Here is a 25993-nt window from a genome sequence, read left to right as displayed (position 1 = left end):
ATCTTAGAATTTTCCTTAATCTTTTTTGCAAGTCCTTTGTCATGTTCCTTTTTGCTCTTCTAATTGCTTTCTTAAGTTCCCACTTGCACTTCCTATATTCCTATAGGGCCACAGCTGAAGACAGTGTTTCAAGAGGATGTTCAGGCTTGGGCTGATAAATGGGCAAGAAACATTAGCGCACACAAGTGCCAGGCAATGACTGTCCCCAACAAGAGGGAACCTGAATCTCTGCCCCTGATATTCAATAGCCATATCATCCTTGGAAACCTCACTATCAACATCCTGGAGTATATTATTGATCAGTACCTGAACTGGACCAGTTATACAAATACTGTGGCTACAAGATCAGGTCAGATTGGAATTCTGCAGTGAGTAACTCATCTCCTGACTGTCAAATGCTTATCTATCCCTCTAAGACACAAGATAGGAGTGTGATAGAATACTCTCCATTTGCCTGGATGAGTGCAGCTTCAACAACACCCAAGAAGCTTAACGCCATTCAGGCCGAAGCAGCCTTCTTGCTTTTGATGCCCCATCTGCAACTTTTAACATTGACTCCCTCCACCACTGACCCACAATGCAGCAATGTGTACCATCTACAAGATACACGGCAACAACTCACCAAGGCTTCTTCAACAGTACTTCTGAAACTCATGATCTCCACCACCAAGAAGGGCAAGGACAGCAGGTGAATGTGAATACCATCATCTGCATGTTCCCTTCCAAGCCACACCTCTCCAGGTTTTTAATCTTGGTCCCAGTACGGTTCAAATGTAGGCCATCCCAGCAGTTCAGGCCCTAGTGCCCCAGAAACCAAAACCCATTTCTCCCACACCAGTCTTTTAGCCATGTATTCATCTTTCTAATTTATGTACCTTATGCCAAGTTGCATGTAGCTGAGATAATAATTCAGTCATATAGCCTTGAAGGTTCTTTTGTTTAATTTAATGTCTAGCTCCTCAAACTGTCTATGCAGAACTTCTTTCCTCATTCTACCTGTGTCATTGATACCTACATGGACTACAACAGTGAGATCCTCTCCTTCCCACTTATAATTTCCTCTTTAGCCCAAAGCAGATGTCCCAAACCCTGGCACTGGGCAGACAACTTAACCATTTAGACTCTGGCTGTTTGCTGCTGTGTTAATCCTCCTCACTGTATGTCCCCCACTACCACTGCATTCTTATGTGCTTCCCCTCTTGAATGCGTTCCTGTACCACGTCATGGCCAGTCAGCTCATTCAGCCTGCAGCCCCACAGTCATCCAAACAAGCTGAGAGAACTTCAGACTCTTTGGATGATTGCATTGACCGACAGTCCTGCACTCTGAGTTCTCTTACCTTCCTCAGCTGCAGTCACACCCCTCTGTCCCTGTCCCTGACCACTTTCCAAACAAGAAGACCCTTTCCTGAGAGGCGTAACCACCTCCTAAAACAAAGCACCCAGGTAACACATTTCCCGTTGAGTTACAATGTCTGCTGCTGAGCCTCCAGCTCAATGACTGAGCCTTGGACACTGCAGACATGTTTGGCTTAGATCACAATGTTATCCAGGAACTCCCTCATGGTGCAGCCTTGATACATCACTTGTCTTGCCATTCTTAATGTGTTTTAAATAATTACTTAAATTAATTGCTTATTTGTGGTTCTTGCAAAACAGTTCGTATACCATTTTAAACCTTATTAATGAATCAACTGTAAACACTTACTAGATACTCACCAGATGTGCACCAACCATTTAGTTACTCCTGCAGCAGGGCAGGACCATTTTTTTGAAGAGTGAAAAAGTTAGAAAGCAAAAGAGCAGGGATTTCCTCTCTGCACCAAATTCCTACTTTGATCCAAATTCCCAGAGCTGCTCACTTAGATTGTGTCTCACTCGCATTTGGCCTCTCCCACTTGTGTGCCTCTTCTCAGCAGTGAACAGGAGAATTTCTTTGAATGGTAATTGTATGGACTTCCAGAAGTCCGTACGTCATAAGAGACTATAAGCTTTAGTTGAAGTTCACACCATTGAAGACAAATTATTGACCTGGTTAGGAAATTGCTAAGCAGTGGGAGACAGTGAATTAAAATAATGGATCTACTCCATTTGGCAGGTTGTGACTCATGAACCTGTTTTGTGGCTTCACCTGTTCACCATATTAATTAACAACTTAGATGATGGGATCGAAAACCACATATCCAATTTTGCAAATGACGCAAAGATAGATTGCGAATGAAAGCTGTTACAAATGGATTTCAATGTGGGTAAATGTGAATGCATACACTTTGGACCTAAGGTGGAGAGAACATGGTTTTTTTCCCTAAATGATCAAAAGCTAGAAACAGTGGTGATTTGGGATCTCAAAAAACAGAGCATTAAAATGTCATGGACAGGTACAGAAAATAGTCAGAAAGACTAATGTAATGCTGATCTTTGTGTCAAGAGGACTAGAATATAATGAGGTTGAAGTCATGATTCAGCTATGTACAACATTGGTTAGACCTCACCTGGAGCACTGAGAATCTCTGGACACCATAACTTAATAAGGATATATTCCCTTTTGAACGAGTGTGGGGTAGATTTACCAGAATGATACCTGGATTCCAAAGTTTAAATTACTGGGCAATTTTGCACAAACTAGGATTGTATTCTGTGAGATTATGGGTAATTTGAACCAAGTTTTCAAGTTGTTAAGGGGAAGCCAAAATCTCATCAAATAGTGGAATATGCTCAAGATGCTGAATGGCCTGTTCTTGTTGCTACCCTCCCTGACCTTTACACAACTTCCTTAAATCATGATGCATCCCTTAACTTTATCCAATTCTGTGAAAGGTTATTAACTTAAAATGTTGAATGTTTCTCTTTCCAAATTGCTGCTTGATCTATTCAGCTTTTTTAACATTTTCAGTTTTTATTCTTAATAGCTTCTCCTGTTCCTATGTTGAAATGCTCAGCTCCAAATTAAACTCAATAGCTTTAGATAGTTTTTTGAGAGAACGATAACAAATGGGTTTAAATTCAAAATTCTTTGCGCAGTCCTACCTGGGGTGACTCTAAGACTTATTATACGAAGAGATAGGGAAGAAAGTGTAAGAAATCGTGCGCTGAGAATATTGGGGATGGAGACAGTAAACAGTATTTGCGTTCCTGTCTCAGACATAATGAATGGGGACAGAAAGCTATTGCCATTCTATGACTATCAAGATATTAATGAAATTATATTTTTGTTTTTCACCATAAAACACAGAAAAAAAGCATGACAAAGACAAATTGGCAGGTATATCTCCTTCCCAAGGCTTTGCACAACAATTTGAATTTTAATAACTTTGCATATTCCAGAACTATTTTCAAACAAAATATGTGGTCAGAACTTTTTTTAACCAGAAAATGTCTTTATTTTAGAGTTTTTATACTAAAACGGCAAAACACACAGCAAAACAATAAACTATATTTCTAAAGTCTATTCCAACAACAAGAAAGAAACTTTTTATTTTAACAAATGAGAGACTGCACTTTTTCTTGTAATAGCCCATGAGGTGAAGTCCAAGTCCTCTTCCAAAACCATTTGTTCCTGCAATCTCATTAGCAGGTAATTAATTGAAGGAAAACAGATGTGTTTTCATTTTCCATTAAAAGAATCAGCTCACCCACTATTTACTTTACATGGCTTTCATCATCTCTTACTGATTTCAGTAGAGATTGCATTTTATAGATGAATACTATTATTATTTTAAGTATTCATTTAAATATCATACAAGTTGCATCCACTAAAGAACTTGTTACCATTCAGAATCTTTGATTTACAGAATTTCACCTTCATTGATGACTTTAGCCCCAGTAGTACAAGTTCTGCTGATTTGAGTGGATTGGTTGCAGAACCAAATTCTACAGGGCGCTCCCCCATTTTGGCGCTATCCTCTGATGAGGTAAGTAAATTGTGATCAGATAAAGCAAAACTGAAAAACCTTTGTCTATTTTATTGTCAGTCTTTACATGGGACCAAACCACACTCGTCCCCAACCCCAGCTTTTTGCTGGACAAGAGTTTTCTCAACTTTCTCTTTTTTTGCATTGCCTTGTATAGTGCAGTAGTCCAACTGAGACTGATGATTGATCTGCTTCCAGCCTATGCCAATAATGCATTTATAATGATGGCAGGAGTAGCCTGATGTCCATGTCTCTCAATTTTCTTCCATTTGTGTCAGGAAATAACATGTGCTACCATCTATTCTCTGATGAGGGAACTGTGATGATTATGAATGCATGATGGTTACTCCAAAGTGTTGCAAAATCATTCTGCCAGAAGCTAAATTTATTCCTTAGGAATGCAGTACTTTTCCCATGGCCCAATTTAATGAAACTGAATGGAATAATATGAGGCAAACCCAATGATTCCAGGGTGCTTTTGCATTTTCTGCCGGAACTGTACATGAATGTTGCAAATAGCCTTGCATGATGCATTACAGATGCTGTGGCATTTCCTGCCCACCAGTGAAGCTAACATTAAGATAAAAGTAAATTACTGCAGGTGCTAGAATGTGGGAAAAAAACAGAAAATGCTGGAAAATTTCAGCATCTCTGATGAAGAGTCATCCAGACTTGAAACATTAATTCTGTTCTCTCTTCACAGGTGCTATCAGACCTGCTGAGATTGTCCTGATTTTTCTGTTTTTGTTTTGTGTGAAATTAACATGCTGCTTATAGAGTATTTGAAAAAAAAGCTGACTGGATGATTTGACTGGGCAACAGTTTATGAGGGGGAGAGTGCAATTAAATTTGGCAAATAAAGTGAAACCCGAGTCCAGTCTGCCACCACCATACTTACTTAAACCAGGAGGTCATGGGGGTGAAGTGAGTGAGATCTGCTGTACATTGGCAGGTCAGTAATTTAAATATGCTAGTGAAGGTGTGTGCCTCAGATTTTAACAGACTCAACGTTTAATGGTATGGATCAGGTTCCCAAGGCTCAGGGAAAACCAAACAACTAAAGAGAGGCTAGAATAGTTGGATCTAGCAGATAAATGTCTTTCCTACATTGCTGTGGACTGAAGGACAAATATTTCTTGTAGCCTTCCAAGCTGCAATAAGCCTGCCTCTCCATGATTAAGTTTCCTAACTTCCTGTGATGCACAATCCAATATTGCCCCCACCCACAGTGAACACCCCAATCTCAAACCACAGTCCATGCCATAATCTCCCTCAATCCCCCAGTCCTAAGTTTTCCTCAATCTACAATCTCCACAACCTCTAGTCTTAAACACTCTCCACAATCTCCCCAAGCCATGGAGTGAAGTGCCGGACTTCTACTGCCCCACCCTACCCGCCACAGAATTGGAGCGGGTGAAGGGCAGACAAAGGGCAGGAAATATCAAGTGAGGTCATAAAGTCCTACCTTTTTGCGGTCTCCCCAACCCACACTCCAAAGGCCATGCCAGAATCTCTCCAACCTGTAGTCTGAGCTGCTGGATAAAGTGGTAAATGCGGGGTCACTTTAAACATTTAAGAAAAACTTGGATGGATTCATGAATGAGAGAGGTGTGAGGGATATGATTCAAGTGCAGGTCAGTGGGACTAGGCAAAAAATGGTTTGGCACAGACAAGAAGGGCCAAAAGGCCTGTTTCTGAGCTGTAATTTTCTATGGTTTCTATGAAAGTCTCTCCACAATCGCCCACCCTGCAATCTGAAGCCCAATTCACAATCTCATGAATCTGCAGCCCAAAGAACGCTACGCAGCTTCCTGCAATCCAATCTTCCTTCCCCACCAGACAGCTGCTTCCTAGTTTCAGCCTTTTATTGCAGGCTGTACTACGCAACTGCAAGCCAGTCTCTCAATATGTCAGGCAATCATAGAGTCATATAATACAGAAGAAGTCCTTCAGCCCATCCTACTTTTCCTGGCTGACTCGCTATTTAGTTTTGTGGCACAGTGTGGCGGCAAGGTGGTACAGTGGTTAACACTGCTGTTCCTCAGCATCAGGGACCCAGGTTCGATTCCTGACTTGGATGACTGCCCATGCAGAGTCTGCATGTTCTCCCCCTATCTACGTGGGTTTCTTTCGGGTGCTCCAGTTTCCTCCCACACTCCGAAAGACACACGGGTTATGTGCATTGGCCATGCTAAATTTTTCTCAGTGTACCCAGATGCCGCCAGAGTGTGGCGACTAGGGGATTTTCACAGTAACTTCATTGCAGTGTTAATGTGAACCTATTTATGACACTAATAAATAAACTTTAACTTTAAACTTTTCAGCACTTGGCCCATCATCTTGAATGTTATGACGTTCCAATTGCATGTTTCACATTTAAAGGTTTTGAAATTTCCCACCTCTACTACCCTCCAGGGCAGTGCATTGCAGCCTCCCCCCCGCCACCTCACCCCAAACCTCTGTGTGAAAAAAGTTATCCTCAAATCCCCTCTAAACCTGCTTTCCTTCACCTTTAAAATTATTCCCCCTCACTATTGACCATTCAATTAAAGGGAACAGCTACTTCCTATCCACCCTGTCCATATCCCTCAATCTTATACACCTCAATCAGGTCCCCCTTCAGGCTTCTCTGCTCTAAATAAAACAGCCCAAGCCTATCCAACCTCTCTTCATAGCTCAAATGTGCCATCCCAGGCGACATCCTGATGAATCTCCTCTGCACCCTCTCCAATGCAATCACGTCCTTCCTATAGTGAAGCAACCACAACAGCATACTATACTCCAGCTGTGGCCTAACCAAAGTTTTGTATAGCTCCAACATAACCTTCCTGCTCTTATAATCTATACCATGACTGATAAAAGCAAAATGTCTTGTACACCTTTTTAATTATCTAATTAATCTGTCCTGCCACCTTCACAGATCTGTGAACAAGCACCCTAAGATCCCTCAGTTTCTCTGTGCTTCTTAGTGCCCTGCCATTCATTGAGTACTCCCCTGTCTTGTTATTCCTTCCGAAGTACATCACCTCGCATTTCTTTGGGTTAAATTCCATCTGGCACTGATCTGTCCATCTAACCAATCCGTCAATATCTTCCTTCAACCTAAAACCTTCTTCTCACTGTTAATTACCCTACCAATCTTTACATCATCTGCAACCTTTCTTGTCATTCCTCATCCCCCGCACCACATTCTCATCTCTGAATATCACGAACAATAAGAGACTTAGCAATGAACCCTGTGATTTGCCACTGGACACTGTCCTCCAGTCACACAAGCAGCCTTCAGTAACCAACCTCTGTCCCCTACCAGTAAGCCAGTTTTGGATCTGACTTGCAAGTTACCCTGGATTCCATGAGCTTTTACCTTCTTTATCAGTTTCTCATGTCAAAGGCTTTGCTAAAATCCAAATAAATTACATCAAATTCACTACTCTTATCCACACACCCGATCAACACCTTGAAAAATTCAATCAAATTTGTTAGGCATGACCTCCCTCTGACAAAGCCATGTTGACTGTAAAGTCTACAGCACCAAAAAAGGCCCTTTGACCCATCAATTCTGTGCCAGTCAAAGACAAACTGACCAACTATTCTAATCCCATTTTCTAGCACTTGGTCCATAAGCTTTTATGCCTTGGCATCACAAGTGCACATCTAAATACGTCTTAAATGCCATGACGGTCTGCCTCCACCAGTCTTTGTGTGAAAAGGTTTGTCCTCTAAACTTCCTGCACCTCACCTTATATCCCTTGTCTGCATTATCTATGCCCCTTATATTTTCATTGATCTCAATCATGATGCCCTCTCAGTCTGTCTGCTCCAAGGAAAACAACCTGTCTTTCTTCCAATCTCTTCATAAGTAAAACTCTCCAGCTCAGACAACATCTTGGTAAATCTCCATTGCACCTTACGAGTGCTGTCACATCCTTCCTATAATGTTTATTCCAGAACTGCATACAATACTGTAGCTGTGACCTAACCAACCTTTTATATAGATCCAGCATGGCCTCCCTGCTCTTAAGCTCTCTACCTTGGCTAATAAAGGCAAGTATACCATGTGCTGCCTTAATCACTTTATTCACCTGTCCTGCTACCTTAAGGGACAGGTGTACATGCACACCATGGTCTCTCTGATCATTGTTGTCTCCCAAGATCCTGCTGGTAATCATGTATTCCCTTGTCTTGTTTGTCCTGCTCAAATGTGTTAACTCACACTTATCCAGATTGAATTCCATTTGCTACTAATCGACCAGTCTGACCAACCTGTTTATATTCTCCTGTAATTTAAGGCTATCCATTTCACTATTTCCCACCCTATCAATTTTCATACCATCTGCAAACTTATATATCAGCCCTCCTACATTTAATTATTTGTCAAAACCACAGAAGCAAGAGCCCCAAAACTGATCCATGTGAGATTCCACTGGGCATAATCTTCCAAACAAAATATACCTCTCAATCATCATGCTTTGCTTTCTGCCACTCAGCCAATTCTGGATCCAACTTGCCAAATTTCTTTGGATCCCATAGGTTCTTATCTTCACTATCAGTCTCCCATGTGGTACCCCGTCAAAAGCCTTATGAAGTCCAAGAAGATTACTTCAAATGTATTGCCCTCATCTTTGAAAAATTCAGTAAAGTTGGTTAGACATGACCTCCCTTTAACAAAACCATGCTGACTGCCCTTGATTGATCCCTGCATCTCCAAATGCAAATTAGTTCTGTTTCTTCAAATTGCTTCCAGTAGTTTCTCCACCACTGAGGTTAGATTGACCGGCTAGTAGTTTTCTGGTTTATTCCTTCCCCACCTAGCTCTCTGGCATCTTTCTTATGGCCAGAGAAGAATTGAAAATCATTGCTAGTGCCCCTGTTATTTCCACCCTTGCCACACTCAATAGCCTGGGACACATTTCATCAGGTCCTGGAAATTTATCTACTTTTAAGCCTGCTAGATTCCTCAGAACCTTTTCTCATTCTATGTTAATTTCTTTAACTGTATTACAGTACTTCTACGTGATTTCTATACCCACATCATCTCTCTCACTACTGAACATCAACACAAAGTACTCATTTAGAACCCTACCTATGTCCTCCGGTTCCCCACACATATTTCTTTGACAAAGGATCATCTGGACTCAAAACGTCAGCTCTTTTCTCTCCTTACCGATGCTGCCAGACCTGCTGAAATTTTCCAGTATTTTCCCTTTAGGATTTTCCTTTATTGTATCTACCAGTATATCTTACTTTCCTTTTATGTTCCCCCTTATGCATTCTATACTCCTCTAGGGCTTCTGCTGTTTTGAGCCCTCGATATCTGCTGTAAACTTCCCTTTTTCAAATTATCCAATGCTGTATATCCCTTGATAGCCAGGTTCACTGGATTTGTCGGTGCCATCCTTTTTCTTTATCGAAACAGGTTGGCCGTATAATCTCCCTATTTCCTTCTTGAACATGTTGCACTGTTCCATCACAGATTTACCTGAAAGTGCCTGCTCCCACTCCACTCTGGTCAAATCATATCTTAGGAAAATCAGCCTTCCCCCAGTTTAGGACATTTGATTTCAGGCTCATCTTTGTCCTATTCCATAACAACCTTGAATGTAATGGGAGTAATGATTGCTGTCTGGAAAATGCTCCCCCACTGATACTTCAATCATTTGCCCGGCTTTGTTACTTAAAATTAAGTCCTGAGTTGGCCTCTCCCTTGTCGCATCTTCTACGTATTAGCTTAAACAATTTTCTTGGATGCATTTTTAAGAATTCAGCTATCTTTAAACTCTAAACCTTTCACGCTATGACTACTCCAGTTAAAGTTGGGAAGTTGAAATCCCCACTGTCACTATCCTATTGCATTTCTCTGAAATCTTACATATCTGCTCTTCTATTTCCCACAGACTGTTAGGGGCTTTATAGCACACTCCCTGCAATGTCATTGCTCCTTTTTGGTTTTAAGTTCTACCCATTACGGCTTCATTAGAACTAGATGCCCTACATCAGCTGTGAGCAGTACCAACAAGCTGATCTTGCTTGGTGATTTCAATGCAAGAGTAGTGTGTGACTCTGCAAATTAGCTGGGAGGCATGGAGTGGGCAAGTGTAACAGTAACAGCCTGCTCTTAATGAAGACCTGTGCAGCAGAACTCTCCTCATCACCAACACAACCCGTAACAAGACCTCTTGGATGCATTCCCGCTCTAAGCATTGGCATCTTATTGGCTATGTCATTGTCAGGAGAAAAGACAGGCAGGATGTCAGAGTGACCAAGGCCATGCATAGTGCTGACTGCTGGACAGATCGCAGGCTCATTGTCTCCAAAATGAGGCTCCGCATTAGACCCAAGAGGCGACCACAAGGAAGCAAGGTTATGAAAAGAATCAATGCGGCCAAGATAAAGAACCCCAGCATAGCTTCAGCACTGGCTGAAGACTTAGAAATCAAGCTTGCTGACCTACACCTCACAGGCAGCACTGAGGTCGACTGGGAATGCTTCAGGGATGCTGTCCGTACATCTGCACTGAAGATACTTGGGCCATTTACCCGCAAGCAGCATGACTGGTTCGATGAGAATGATGAGGAGATACAGGCTCTACTTGTTGAAAAGCACCGTTTTCATCGGGCCTGTCAGAACAACCCATCATGAACTGCCAAGAAAAATGCTTTTACCAGTGCTTGCAGGACAGTCCAGAATAAACTGCGTAAAATGCAGGATGCCTGGCTGAGTGCCAAGGCAGATGAAGTACAGGGTTACACTGACAGAAACGTCTTGAAACGGTTCTATGAAGCCCTCAACAGTCTCTATGGACCTCAATCTCTCGTGAGTTCCCCCCTCCTGAGTACAGATGGTACTATTCTTATTATAGTGAGTGCTCAGATCCTGCAGACGGGGGCTGGACACTTTGAAACCGTCCTCAACTGACCATCATCTATTAATGATGAGGCAGTAGACAGGATTCCCCAGGTTGATGTCAGCAATGCCATGGATAACCCACCGGTAGCAACTGAAGTCACGAAAGCTGTCAGCCAGCTATCCAGTGGCAAAGCCCCAGGGGCAGATACCATACCCGCAGAGATCTACAAAGCTGCAGGTCCTGTACTTGTCGAGAAGCTCACCAAGTTGTTCCAATCCTTTTGGAAGCAAGAATCCATTCCTCAGGAACTTAAAGCTGCTTCCACTATACACGCCTACAAGAGGAAGGGCAATTGGCAAGTATGTGACAACCACCGAGGAATCTCGCTGCTCTCCATCACAGGAAAAGCCCTTGCAAGAGTTCAGCTAAATCGTCTGGTCACTCATCTGGAGCTGGGCCTGATTCCAGAGTGACAGTGTGGCTTCCACAAAGGTCGCGTGACTACTGACATGATTTTTGCTGCGCGCCAACTTCAGGAGCAGAATTGCGAGCTCTGCATAACTTTGTTGACCTCACGAAAGCCTTCGACACTAAGCTGACAAAGCCTGTGGAGGATCATGTCAAAGTTCAGCTGCTCCCCCAAATTCAGTCAGATGGTACGCCAGTTCCATGATGGCATGATGACCAGAGTACTGGATGGCAGAGAATCTTCTGAGGCATTCCCAGTCACCAATGGCATCAAACAGGGCTGTTTGCTCGCACCCACGCTGTTCAGCATGATGTTTACTGCCATGCTGAATGATACCTTCCAGGACAGTGTTGCTGGAATCAGCCTCAAGTTCAGAGTGGATGGGAAGCTCTTCAACCTGAGGAGACTTCAAGCTGTTACCAAAGTGAAAGCGACTGTTCTGAGTGACTTCTTCTTTGCCAATGACTGTGCCCTGTATGCTGGTTCAAAGCAACAGATACAAGTCAGCATGGACAAATTTTCCATGGCTTGTGACAACTTTGGACTCATCATCAACATTAAAAAGACCGAAGTCATGCACCAGCCTGCTCCTCACACACTGTACACAGAACCCATAGTCACAATCAAAGGGCAGAAACTGTAGGCAGTGGACCAGTTCACTTATCTTGGCAGCACCCTCTCCCAAGCAGTGACTATTGATACAGAAGTTAACTGCAGAATAGCAAAGGCAAGTTCTGCTTTTGGTAGTGTGTGCTGCACTGTATGGGAACGTCGAGGAATCAGCCCAGGAACAAAACTGAAGGTCTACAGCGCCACAGTACTCACTACCCTCCTGTATGCCTGTGAAACGTGGACTATGTATCAAAGGCATGCAAGATAGCTCAATCATTTCCACATGACTTGTCTTCACAGAATATTACACATCAGATGGCAAGACAAAGTACTTAAGTTCTCTCTAGAGCAAGTCCACCACCAGTCCACACACTGCTGATGAGAGCGCAGACCCAGTGGGCAGGTCATGCCTGACATACAGATGACAAGTGCATACCCAAGCAGCTCCTTTTTGGGGAACTCTCTGCTGGAAGATGCTCGCATGGAGGGCAGAAGAAACATTTCAAAGACACACTCAAGGCCTCCCTGAAGTCGCTTGACATAGACATGACCGCCTGGGAAACGCTGGCGCAAAACTGCCCTACCTGGTGCTTCCTCGTCCACAAAGGTTGTCAAGCTTATGAAGCAAGGTGTGTTGCTGAAGCACAACTTAAGCGCGAGCTCCACAAGTCCAGACTCACCAACGCAGCAACTACAGTGTCTAAACAAGTCTGTCCAATACATGGCAGGACGTTCCGTGCCCAAATTGGCCTGATCAGTCATCTTTCGACACACCACAACCAGCCTCAAAATGACTAATGAAGTCAAGATCCTCATCGATGATGATGGACAAACAACAGAAGAGCCTTCTAAGATGTCATCTGTTGGGTGTCATTGCTTTCCTCTGCACAGTCATCTCCCCCAGCAGTGTCCAAAACAGTATATCTACTAGAAAGGGGGATGGCCGCAGGGTAGTTCTGCACCACCTGCCTTCCTCTATCTGGTGGTCATCCATGCCCTTTATGCCTGTTAAGTCTTCACCTGCGGTGTGACCACCTCATTGAACATGCTTTGCATGATTTGCTCAGGATCGTGGTTGCTCCATAATGTATCCACCCTCAGCTCCGGATCTGCGAATGCAGTTAGCTTCCTGCATACATGGTCTCTAGGGACTGCTGAAGCTTCAATAATTTGCCACATAGCACAGGAGGAGCATATCACAGGTGCAAGCTGTCCTGCCATGAGTATCCTTAAGCTACTTATTTACTCACTCTTTTATTTTTTAGCCGGCCTTGAATATTCCTAAGGGCTCCAAGGTTCTCTGGGCTTTTTGCTCCTATATTTCACGGCGAACATGTTGGGTCTGTACTCTCCCGTTTCCACTATGAACCCCCTGTACTTCTCTGCTGTAGATTTTCCACAAGAAGCTGTTCCCATCTACTTTAGCTAGTTTCTGCTTTATTTTAATAAAATCTACCTTCACTCAACCCAAACTATTTTTTGCAGCCCATCTTTTTCCTTTTCTGTAACAAACTGAAATCATACAGTGTTGTGGTTGCTTTTACTGAAATGCTCCTCCACTGCCACCTTGAAAACCTGTCAACTTCATTCCCCAGAATTAGATCCAGCACTGTGCTTTCCTGTGTCGGACCTTCAACGTATTGACAGGAAAAGTTCTGCTGAACACATTTCAAGATATCTGCTCCTTCTAAACCCTTTAAACTATGCCTACCCTAATTGATGTTGGGAAGGTTGAAACCTCTATTATTATTATTTTTACACACCTCAGTGAATTGCTTACATATCTGCTTCTCTTGTTCTCTGACTGTTTGGGGGCCTATGATACTCCCAGGAATGTGACTCCCACTTTTTATTCTTAAATGTTACCTACAAAGCTTCATTTGAATATCCTTCCAAGATATTGCCCCTCCTTATTGTAGTAACTGATTCCTTAATAATGCGACATCACCTCCTCTTTTAGACCCCCTGAAATGGACAAAAAATATCCAAATGCAGCCCTATCATTAAATTTGGCAGGTCTTCATTTCAGTATTTTCAATTCCATAAGGTGCTCTGCATCTGGTCTATGTGTTATGTTCAACCTGGGACAGATCAATGGTATTGAACATGGAAAAGTTTGCCATTCCCTGCGCTGTCATGAGTTGTCCATCACATTATACCTCTCAGTCCCATCCTGCCCATGAAAACAGGAGACAAGATTAAAACAGAAAATAACTGGAAAGATTTAGTTGAAGAAGGCTGTGTGGCTTGTATGATCTCATTTCTCTAGAATACAAATCTTGACATCTTCCCATCACATTATGTAATTCCTTAAATACATTCTGCATCCTGGAATCACTTAAGAAACAGTTGCTAAAACATGAAGATAGCAAGGCTGTTATTCTGGAATGAAAGTAAGACCATTTGAATGCAACATATTTTTTAAAAGAGCAATATTATTTTTTCTCATAACTCAGTGCAACCAATTGGTCTTCATTTTGTTGGTGCGAAAGAAAAAATGTTCCAAATTGGGCAAGTTGTTCCTGCTGGTTATTTGAGAGCTAATAAGTTTTATTAATGTATTTGCTTACTTTTTTGTGTTCTGAAATATTCTTCCTTCATTTTTCTTGCTATCTTGGCAGAGCCTGGATATGATAGATGATAAGGTGAGATGCTTGAAAAGATATCCAGCATGTTAATTTTAATTTTTTAACCTCCTCATTAACCTTGTGTGAAGCATTTTGTGTGTTGCATCCCAATCAAAATGTAATCTAATATTGTCAAAAATTCTATATTATGTGTAGTTCATGTGGTTTTGCTCTTGGGGCGCTGCATATGTAGATGGAATTATGTGACTCAATGGGTAAATCTTTTGGCTCAAACTCATTATCTGGAAAACATTATTTAGCAATTAAATTAATTGCACATAATCACCAATGATAGTTATTTGAAATTCAGAATATAATTAGCTTGCAATACATTGGGCTGGATTTTGCTCTCAGCAGCAAATGCACAGCTTAAGCTCGCTTACAGACTTTAAGGAAATTTTGCACTTGAAATTATTGCAATTAGAAAGACAAATGCCATGACACCTTTTGCAGGGAATTTGGCATTGTGAACAAGGGTGTATTTCCTTAGCCAATAATACTGAAAGATTGTTAATAAACAAGGAGAGTCTGAACCAAGAATGTCAGTTAGAATTCAATCATCAAATCAGGTACAGAAAGTGAAACAGAGATTGAGAGAGATGGAGACAGAAAGAAAATGTAAAGAAAAATCATTCTATTTCAATTTTAAAGCAATTAAAATCTGGAAGAATGGGATTCCATTCATTTCAAAGTTCATTTGCAGTACTAGAGAAATTTGACAGCAATCAAGACTTGTGCCATTAAAAATTTACACTGGAATGGACATACTTTTTTTTCTGGTGCATATTTATCATGTAAGTATTCAACTTCATACTGTTTCATCTATTCAATTGCAGTACTTCTCACAGGTTTTGGAGGAGGAGCAAAGCAGTTCAGACAGCAAAGACTGAATTTTCGTGCCTGGATTGGGAGGGCATAATTGCCAGATCTGTGAACCTAGCTCCTGGAAAACAGTCCCTATGGTCGGATTTTCGTTTTGGGAATAGGGGTGTAGTGGAAGTTGTGCCCACCAACTCTGGAAACAATTCAGAGGCAGCGCAGATGCTGCCAAAGTGGGGATAACTGCATGATAGACTGACCTCGGTGACCCAGCACTTTGTCCCAGTTGCAAAAATCAGACATAAAACTGCTCTCTAGGGAGTGATTTTGAGCCTGTGATAGCCATATGTGTAAATGGCAATATAGGCCCAAAGTTTCCCCACCCTTCACAGGCAATATAATGATGCTCCCACCAACAAAGGTCAGGAAAATCATAAAACGTAATCTCCAATCTGCCATGACTTTCACCTTTATTAGATAGTAAAACCTCATGCCGGCATGATTTACAAACGTGAACTTGGAAACCTCACTTCCTAGGGGGAATATTGAAGGTAAACATGCAGATCACCACTACCCACCAGGTAGTCCTGTGGAGAGGGGACACCAGAGAGGCTAGGGAGGAGACAGATAAGACATTCTTGGGTCAGTGGGTGATGGGGGAGGCTTTAGGGATGGGATGTGGGTGCTAAGTATCGGGATGGTTAGGTGCAGGCTGGTGTGGGCCTCTGGTCCTGGGTGGGCATTGGGAAGATAGCATTAGTGCGGCTTTTATAGGGGGGCAGTGTGAGGCATTAGTGTGATCTTCTGCAGCTCAAGGCACCTTTGTTGAGTCCTGAGACGGATTCTGGGTGCTCACGTGAAGGTGCTGGGTGGGGGAGCAACCACTGAGTTAACACGGGATGAAAGCAATGTGCCTAAATGGGGTTGAGAGCTACTCCTGGACCATTAGCCATTGGGTGGTACGTTGTAAGGGGTTTATACTTTGAGGGGAAAGGGATACAAAGGCTGAGGGGATTAAGCATGCAGCCATCCCCACTTTGGCAGCATCTGTGCTGCCTCTGAATTGTTTCCAGAGGGGATTATGCTGTCACTAACATATCTCACCCACCCTTACACTGCAGTAACAGCTGTAGGGCTTGAGCAGTGTTCAGGAGCCCTGCCACTTGTCCGGGAAGTTTAGCTATCCAGGCTGGTGGCTGAATGTACAAACTGCAAGGCTCATATGAACCACAACTCTGGGGAGCTGGGGGATGCAGGTGATTGTTTATGATTAAGTAAATTTGGAGGCTTGGTAATAATGAGCTATCCCCCATTCCTGCCATAGGAGGTGATACCTTGTTCCCTCCATGTTATCAACCCAAATGAGCTAACTGAATTAGGGCTCAGGTGTGCTATGGGTTGATGTTTCTTTCCAGGTCAGTCCTGTAATGTGCTGTTGATCTTTCATCATAGAAACACTACAGTGCAGAAGGAGGCCATCCGGCCCATCAAGTCTGCACCAACAACAATCCCATCCAGGTGCTACCTCTATTATCCTGCATATTTATCTTGCTGATCCCTCTAACCTACACCTCTGGGGACATTAAGAGGCAATTTAGCCTGGCCAATCATCCTAACCTGCATGTGTTCGGAGTGTGGGAGGAAACTGGAGCACCCGGCGGAAACCTTTGCAGATGTGAGGAGAATGTGCAAACTCCACACAGGCAGTGAGCTGTGAGGCAGCAGTGCTAGCCACTGTGCAGCCCCAAAAACATTTTGTTTTTAAAATCATTTTTCTTCAGTGCTTCCTGATTTTTGTATTTTTTGATATATAAAAATGCCCTCACACAAAATGACTGACTGACAAAAATATTATGCAAAATAGATTGGTAACCAACCTACTTGCTTATTAACATTTTTGAGCATTCCTGGACAAGTCACACATGCCACACACACCTCTGACCCCTCTCCCCCTCAATGCATTGAAGTACAGGGCTTGCACCCACCATTTGCTGAGAGAGCTAGCAGAGCTACTGCAATCCACCCGCCCCAGCCGGGATACCTGTTCACAGTATGAGATTGTGCATGTGAGAGAGAAGGATCGTGTGCGAGAGCGGGAATGTGTGTGAAAGGGTGAGGGTGTCCACATGTGAGGGGGAAAGAGGCTCACGCCAAGTTTCAAGATTGTTAATCACCCTCACACCAACATATGTTTTCATCCATTCTGACGGGGTGAGGTTGAGTTTGCAAACACTGAGACTGGAAAGGGGTCAGACACGCATATGCCCTTACAGACTAATGGGCATTTTTGATTCATTACTCATTTTAAAAAAATCAGATTATTGATATTGCTCAATTTTCACTCAGCAAGTTGCTTCTTTCCTTCACACTCTACTTTTTATAAAACTCACGTATTTCTGAACAATTTCTGCCCTGCAATGAGGGGAAAAAGAGTTTAAGAAAACAACTGTAATGCAGAAATGTATCTCACATTTAATCCTGGAGCTTGTGAGGGTCTCTAAGGGAATTATACTGCAGTATCAAGAGACAAATGGAAAACTTGCTATAGCTAGTTCTGTAAATGATGGTTAGTTTACATTTTAACTTCTCATTACGAGAATGTTAATGAACGCAACCTTTTCTGCTGATAACCTATAGTTTCACTATATATATAATTATTTATTATAAAGAAATTATCATTATCACAGTTGTTGCTGTGAATTTCTATATTGTTCCTTCCTGAAAGATCCTCGATGAAGAGCAGTCACCAAAACACAATCAGTGGAAGACTCGTGCAGTTTTGGACTGGAGCATCCATCAGGTTTCTCATTGGCTTATGGGATTGAACATGGAACAGTATATTCCACAATTTACTGCCAAAAGCATTGATGGAGAACAATTGCTGCAACTGGATGGAAGCAAACTTAAGGTATATAAATTCTAAAAAATACTTTATTTATTAGCTCAGCTAACTTTAAAATAGAAATGGTATACCACACCTTCTCACCTGGCAAAGGAAAGCCTGCAACTCAAGCTGCCTCAGAAAGATAACCCAAAAATAGGTACAAAAGTGAAGAAATGAGTTCTCAAATTAAGAATTCAGTAACATGTGTTGCATGTTTTATTACTGCATGCTCAGATATCATATGAAGTATTTCTGCCACAAATAAATGGATGCTGACTAATTGAATGCACCAGGTACCATGGATATGAGAATTGTGATAGATTATTATAATTGTGATATATTAAATCTTGGATTTACATCCATAGTCAGGCTTTACTTTCTAAATTCCTATGTCCCATTTATAATGGTAATTTCATCCTTTTGCCACTGGTACTATCGTAACATCTCTTTACATGGCCCAGAGTGTAAAGCTTGCTTCCATTCCCCCCCACCCCTCCAGTTGGATTCTGAGGGAATATAGTATTACATGGATGGGATTCCCTCTGGGATTCCACCTGCTCCTACCTAGACACAATTTTATGTTGATTGGGCAGAGCCTCAGAGGGCAAACCATCCCTTTCCCTCTTAAGCCCCTTAACAGGCCACTTAAAGTGTCTTCAGATTTCAGCCATCCTCCCCCTGAGGAACCTGAGTGCTCTGACTCTCCCTCCCCATCCCAACTTATTCTTGGTATTGGGATCAACCTCTCCCTCTCCCTATCCTCCAAGGCATCCTGTACCCATTCACTCTGGTACTCGCCTGAAATGCAGTACCAGGACTTAGGTTCAGATACAGTGCTGCAGATCTTCTTCTGGCCACTACTGTGCTGTATCCAAGACAGGACTTCCATCCTACAGTGGATGGAGCTCCTGCCTACTGCCAATCATAGCACAGTTAACAATAAAATAGCAGCTGGTCTGTTTCCTGCGATTCTCAGGGTGGCAGGCCCCTGTGCTCACCGTCTTGAAAATTCAGTCTTATGTCTGGTCTATGCTCCAAAGAAACTCTAAAACTCTATTTCTCTAATTCTTTAGAATGCCAGCATATGCAATATTTTGCTTATGGTTTGGGAGATAATTGAAGTCGCTAGAGAATCCAATGCAAACACCCCTAATGATGGATACGAGTTGATCCTCCAAGGCAGCCTGAGTAACTTGAAAACTGAGTCAGGGAGATGCAATAGGGTACTATTGATCAGACATTGAACCGCTGATGGAACGTGGAAAAGTACGTCTGTCACTGGAGACTAGGATTCTTCCAACTTCATTGCAAATAACACTACAAATCAATGTCCAAATGTATAGGCAGTCCTAACTGGACAAGTAGCAAAAGCTTACTTATGCTGTTATTGGTAAGATTCCTAGGGCACAATCTTATGACACTGTCCTGCTCATCAATTGGTGTGGCCTGGTGGTGGGATTACATACGGAGCGAAAAATCAGATTTGTGTCCGTTTTCACAATGCAACTGGCACTATTTTGCCAACAAGATCGGCTTTGCTCCCTATTTGGGTACACAGCTGATTTACACATTGATATCACACAGTCAGCTTGGCTGTTTACAGGCTGTAAACACTTAGCATCTCGCGGGTCAGACCTCACACAGCGAGAATCAAAGCTGGTCTCCACCAGCGGAGTCCAGGCATGATGGCCAGGCAGGAGACTTAGGAGGTCATTGAAGTCCCCATGTGGCCTTGAGGTGGGGGGGGCGGCGGCTGTAACACAGCCACCGGCGATGAGGGAGGGGTATGTCCATGGGGAGGGGGAGAGGGGGGCAGGAGTTCTCCCAGTTCATTGAGAGATCGGGGCACTAGCGCAATGGTAACCTGAGCAGTCCGTAGCTGGTGAGCTCAGGTTCTCTTTTTTTCTCTCTTCTTCCCCCCCCACCCCGAAACTGGTGAGAATCACGCTTAAATCCAAAAAAGTGAGTGTCATAAGATTGCATTGTCAGACTCGCCCAAAAACATGTCTGAAACACACTCTTTTTCTCACTCATTCAACACTTCAATGTTTTCATAAGATCGTACCCTTAGTTTTAACTGGTTAAAATTCACCTTTGAGATTCCTTACAAACATATGAATTAGGAGCAGAAGTAAAGCACTTGGCCCCTTGAGCTTTCTCTACCATTCACTAAGATTATGGCTGATCTGACTGTAATCTCAACCCTACATTCCTGCCTCCCCTGATACCCTTTCACCCCTCATTAACCAAGAACCTATTTAGTTCTGCCTTAAAAATGTTCAAAGATTCTGCTTCCACTGCCTTTTGAGGGAGAGTTCCAGAGACTCACGACTCTCTGAGAGAAAACATTCTTCCTCATCGCCCTCTTATATGAATGACCCCTTATTTCTAAACAGTGACCCCCAGTTCTAGATTTTCTACTAAGAGAAAGCATCCACTCCACATTCACCTTTCAATACCCCTGACAGATTTAAAAGTTTTGATCAAGCCTTGACATGTTCTGAGCTCTACTTTAGTACTGTGAATATTGTACCTAAAGGAGGAGAGTATTCACATCATATCAGACAAATGAAGATGTACGTGATTCTCAGTAATCTGTAATTTTATTTGGTGTTAACAAACTGAAGTATACATCATACATTTAGCTGACTTGAGGAAAAGAAATGAGCTACTTAGAATTGGAGTGTTTGGAATATTTGGCTCCATAATCTTTCTCAGTTGTTCACTGACTCCCTCCTAATTTTGGTTAGTCTTTAAAGTTTTAGTTACCTTACTTTTTCAGTTTTGACAAAGGATTTCTAACCAAAATATTAACTGTCCCTTCTCTTTATTGGTGTTGACAAATTTGCTGTGTATTTAAAGCACTTTTAGTAATATTATTGCATTGATTGCCAGGGTGGGTGTTCAATCAAAATGATTGTTTATTTTATGTTAACTACAGTTCTGAGTGTTTCTTCACTCCAGGCATTAGGTATTGTATCTCAAGATCGGGCAGTCATTAAAAAGAAGCTAAAAGAACTGAAGTCATCAGTTGAAAAAGCCCGTAAAGCGCAACAGAAATTAGAAAAACAAAGGGAAAAACGGAGAAAAAAGGAACAGGAACAACTTCTGAAAAAGAATAAGAAAAGCAAGTCTTCATTTCCAGCAGTAGAACCAGACACTGAGTAAGACCAGTAAAGGCTTATTAAGAAAGACTTGAAAGGGTTTTAATATTAACCCAAACTGCATTGTCATGTGCAGTAGAGTTGACGGCATGTATGGATTTTGAGAAAAATGCACTTCAGATCACATTTTCCAAATACTTCAGAATTAGTGATGTTTTGGCAGCCATCGTAAAAGGACCTAAAATCAATGGCATTTTTGTACTGCTGTTAAATTTATCATTCCACAAACTGGCACCTATTGCAGCCTTCTGTATTACTTCCGCGATTTCATAAGAACATAACATAAGAAATAGGAGCAGGAGTAGGCCATCTAGCCCTTCGAGCCTGCCCCGCCATTCAATAAGATCATGGCTGATCTGTCGTGGCTCAGTTCCACATTCCCGCCCTCTCCCCATAACCCTTAATCCCCTCGCTTATCAAAAACCCATGCTTTAGCACCAAACTGGTTGAATCCTAATAGAGGGCCTTACAAATGTATGACTCTTAAGTGTTAGACTTGGAAATTAAGGCCATACAATTGTAATATTTATTTTCATGCAGTCTTTAAAAAAAATGAGATGTGGATAATCTTTGTCCCTTTTTAAGTATTTCTACAAGAAACTACTGAAGTCTAAATGAAAATAATATTACTATCAGTATTTAGATGCCAATTTTTTAAGTTTAAAAAGAAGAAGCAACTTGGTCCTTTCATGAACTGCTGCCTTTTCCCAGAGCCTTCATATCTTTGAGAACAAAAGAGTTTACAGTTTCTCAAATCTCTGCGTTACATAAAATTACTGTATTTGCAAATAGTTTTCTCACCAAGGTATTTTATTTCCTTTAAATGAAAGGTATAAACTGTATAGGGCCTAGAATAAGCAATTTCTAAGACCTGCGTATTGCACTGAAACTTAATGGACATCCCACATAATACTTCTTGCAGTATCACTGTTTGTTGGAGCATATAGCTGTGGTAAGGGTGAATACCCATTTTACTTCACCAGTAAGAAAGCTTTTGTAATGATATAAAGGAAATTTACACAAGTGGTGGAATGTCACTGTGCACTCCATTGTTCTGTATTATATTTATTACATAAGTTTCATGGAGGTTAACTGAAAGTTTTAGTACTCCCTTTTAAAGTCACATGTAGATAACTGTGTTTAGCTGCCATATTGAAGATTTTCCAGAGTGAGGATTATATTTAAAACAAATTCAATATGTTGGGCCAAAATATAATGATTTATAATTTGTTATTGAAATTGATTTTTAACTGGCTGAGTAACAAATATAAAAACATTTATGTGGAATTTTATATTGCTAAGGATCGTAAGGGATTTGTTTAGACCTGGGAAATGGGATGGAAAAGGGTGATTAGTCAATCAGAGCCATGATTTTAAAAATCTGATCAGTCTCTTGTTGAGTGCTTAAAGAATTTCTACAGAATGTCATCTTTTTATTCCACTTTTAAGTGCATAAATTCAGTTATGTGTCAATTCAGCAAAATCAGTAGGAAGATATTGTATTAAAGTTTTTGGGTCCCATCATATGTTAAGGAAACATGTTTGCTTTGTCTATATTGATAACTTTTTTATGGTAAATATGCATATGTGTGTCTCATGATTTGACCCATTTTACTGTTCCCAAATCAGCTCTGAGTTTATCCTACAATTAGTTTTAGTAGACATGAAGTATCTGACTCCTCATTTGAATACTACTGAGTCAATGCCCAAACTTCTAAAAACATGAAGGTAAATTTCATAACACTGTTATTTAATATGTGAACAGCATATTTATTTTTATATGTCCACATATTATCTTACATGGTTTGAGGGGTTTGCCAGATAGCTATGTTGACATAACATTACATAACATTCTAGAGCAAATTTTTAAAACTGCCCTAAAAATGTATCTGAAAATGTAATTTGCATAGCCCTTTGTATGTTTTTTGGATTAGAACTATTCCCTTTGTTTCTTAGTGATGTAAATAGATTTGTACCTACGTATTGTACAATGTAAACAGAAGCAATGCACATCATTAATGAGCAACTGCAATGAACAGCCAAAAACGTCTGTTTCATGTCTTCCCCATCATTGTATAGTCAATTTTGTTTATAGCTGCTTCTGTTATTAATTAGAGCCAGTAGTTCACATTTTATTTAAAGCAATTGAAGACTGCAACAGCACCAAATAGCTGAATATATTTTCGTATACATTTTGACAATGAAATATATTCAACATGTGACAATACGCACTTTCACCATAACTGTTTGAAATTAAGCAGCAGACAAGTATGGGCATTTAATTAAACTAATTTAGTGGATTTGTTATAGGCCATTTCTCCTATCATCAAAGAGGTTTATTATAATTCTGATTGGAGATGTGTTGCTACAGCTCAGTTTTTTGGATATGTGCTATTAATGCATTTAGTGATTCAAAGTGTATCAGACTGATTCATCTGTTAATACAGAGATTTGTCAATAATGTTTGATTATTGACAAAGAGGATCTGTATACACATAAACAGTACTGGTCAGAAGGCTCAACAGTTTTACAGCATAGTGCAGCCAATTTAAATAAATTGGAACCAAACTCAATTTGTGCTACTGGTCTCTTCAGAAAAGTGCTATGATGTACTGCACTTGTATCTTCTGGCCACCGTGCTGCATTTAGTTATACTTCTACTCTCCAATTGCTACAATATATTTTCCTATTGCTTACTGTTAAGAGGCCATCCATTCTTCTTAGTTATCCATTCTTGGCTTCCTGCAGTATCATCTACCCCAATGATAAATATTAAAACTTCAAAGAGAAGGAAAATTTTAGGATTGTCAGTTCATGTTATGCTCTACAATGGATTGTGCCCCTCCTTTCGATTAGTTTGACCAAAAGGATGTATCTATCTTTAAAGCTATTACTATCTTTCCCTGTGGATTACTGAGCAGAGCAGTAATATTTAATATGGCAATGTTCTGCTGTATTCATTTTCCTTTGCAGTAATAATGAAACATTTCCTTTAATATTCCCATTTGTTGTTACGTGCAGTTTGTCATGCTTCCTTTAAGTTTTGTCAATGTACAGAACTTTCTAAGTGTGTCAAATCCTAAAGTTTAATAACTTATGTTAGATAATTTGTTGGAGATGTTTTTAAACAAGTGCCATATAGTTGCCTCTGTTGTATGAAAGTCCTGGTGGATAAATATTCCAGATTTACTATTAATGTGGAAACTTCAAAAGGGTAGGTAACAAATTACTAAGGCTATACTGCAGTGCAGTAATTAACATAATCAGCCAGTCTGGTATAAATTACTTTTTTGGGTCATGTTCTGATGTAGAAAACTATTATCCAGTTGAATGCTTATGAAGCTGAGGGAAAAGTAACCTAAAATCAACTTTACATACAATTAATTTTAAAATAAATAAATCTAGTAAGCATTAAAGGTGGAAATAATGATTCATAATAGGAACATATGATGCATTGCCTGCACAGAATAAGGGATTTTTGGTATTTAACATTAACTGTATTAAAGAATGTTGTATTGGTGATTTTACCTTTTTTGGAATTGTGCAACAGTTAATTCATTTCGAAGTAATACAGTTAGTTACATATAGCTCAAGAATGACTGGGCAGCTAAAGAAATGCACTGAGGATGTTGAAATTGTTTTAAATTGCTCAGGTGTACCTTCTGTTTGTATTACCGAAGCATCACAAGATGGAGGAAGTTACTCTGAGTAATATGTGTATAAATAGCATGGCTTGGTGTCTCATTTGAAGACCTATTCTCATTGCTCCTCTGACCGCATGATAATGAAAACCTTAGAACCGTGCCTGAACCTAGTCGTCTGTGCTTAGTGATGTACTGTATTCCTATGTTGTGTTTACAGAATTACATTCCTCAATGTTTTATTTCAATGTTCATGACTGATGGGAGCTTTATAATGGTAGTTTGTCCGTCTTTCCTCAATTTAAAATGCCTGTGATGAACTAATGTTAGTTAATGTAAATAAACAACTTGCCAATGAGTAGCATTGTTGTCAGACAACAAATGCATTAAAAGTGACAAGAATTGAAATGTCTTAACTGTGTTTCTTTCACATTTTATGTTCCACTATCCTTGAAAAATGTGTTTTGCCCAATGTTATTCATAATATTCTCACCAAGCATCTATTTTATTCTAAAATAATGCTGAATTACCTTTTAATAACCTTAGTATTATGTTTAATACTAACTTTCTGCAAGAATACATCCACCAGTATTTGCTATGTTTAGATTGTCCCATGAGCTATATCCTCAGTTATGATGGTATCTCATAAATTCCCAGAAATTGAAACTATATTCAATAAAATCCTATCTGTATTCATTTATTAAAAAAAACTGAATCTGAAAGAAATAGACAGGAGATCTTGATCTTGGAATAGTTTTGCAAGGTAATAAATGTTATGATCAACATGCCACCAATATTTGGTTTCACTGAACAAATGTAGGTGAGTGGTAGCAGAATGTTTCCACTGCAGCTTTTGCATAAATTCAAAAACATTTTCAGATTTAGTAACATAGGGAGTATCAATAAATATTCAGCCTCTCAGCAAGAAATGTGAAAAAAAAACTCTTAAGTGGAAGGTTAGTATTCCTGCAGCTGAAGTTAAGACCATCTTTGTTACATTTTATCGCCAGAGCTGTCTCA

General features: G+C 40.8%; 1 protein-coding gene across 6 annotated transcripts in view; it reads left to right on the top strand.

Annotated features, from left to right (window-relative positions):
• ppp1r9a (protein phosphatase 1, regulatory subunit 9A) overlaps positions 1 to 25381 on the top strand; it is a 321619-nt gene extending 296238 nt beyond the window's left edge. For 2 of the 6 annotated variants that reach the window (XM_080207861.1, XM_080207839.1), the window contains 4 exons: positions 3791 to 3910; positions 14460 to 14483; positions 18010 to 18192; positions 21133 to 25381. In XM_080207861.1, coding sequence (XP_080063987.1) covers positions 3791 to 3910; positions 14460 to 14483; positions 18010 to 18192; positions 21133 to 21336 — 531 coding nt within the window. In that variant the 3' untranslated portion in view covers positions 21337 to 25381. Of the gene's footprint in view, positions 1 to 3790; positions 3911 to 14459; positions 14484 to 18009; positions 18193 to 21132 lie in introns of those variants that run through there. The other 4 variants (XM_080207852.1, XM_080207847.1, XM_080207856.1 and 1 more) reach the window with 4 other exon arrangements.
• Positions 25382 to 25993: the final 612 nt, after the last annotated feature.

The sequence above is a fragment of the Carcharhinus amblyrhynchos genome, chromosome 2 (genome assembly GCF_965287045.1).
Source record: "Carcharhinus amblyrhynchos chromosome 2, sCarAmb.v2.hapA, whole genome shotgun sequence".
In the NCBI taxonomy this organism is placed as follows: Eukaryota; Metazoa; Chordata; class Chondrichthyes; order Carcharhiniformes; family Carcharhinidae; genus Carcharhinus; species Carcharhinus amblyrhynchos.
Note: the sequence above shows the minus strand (reverse complement) of the source record. Positions and strands in the feature narration are given on the sequence as shown.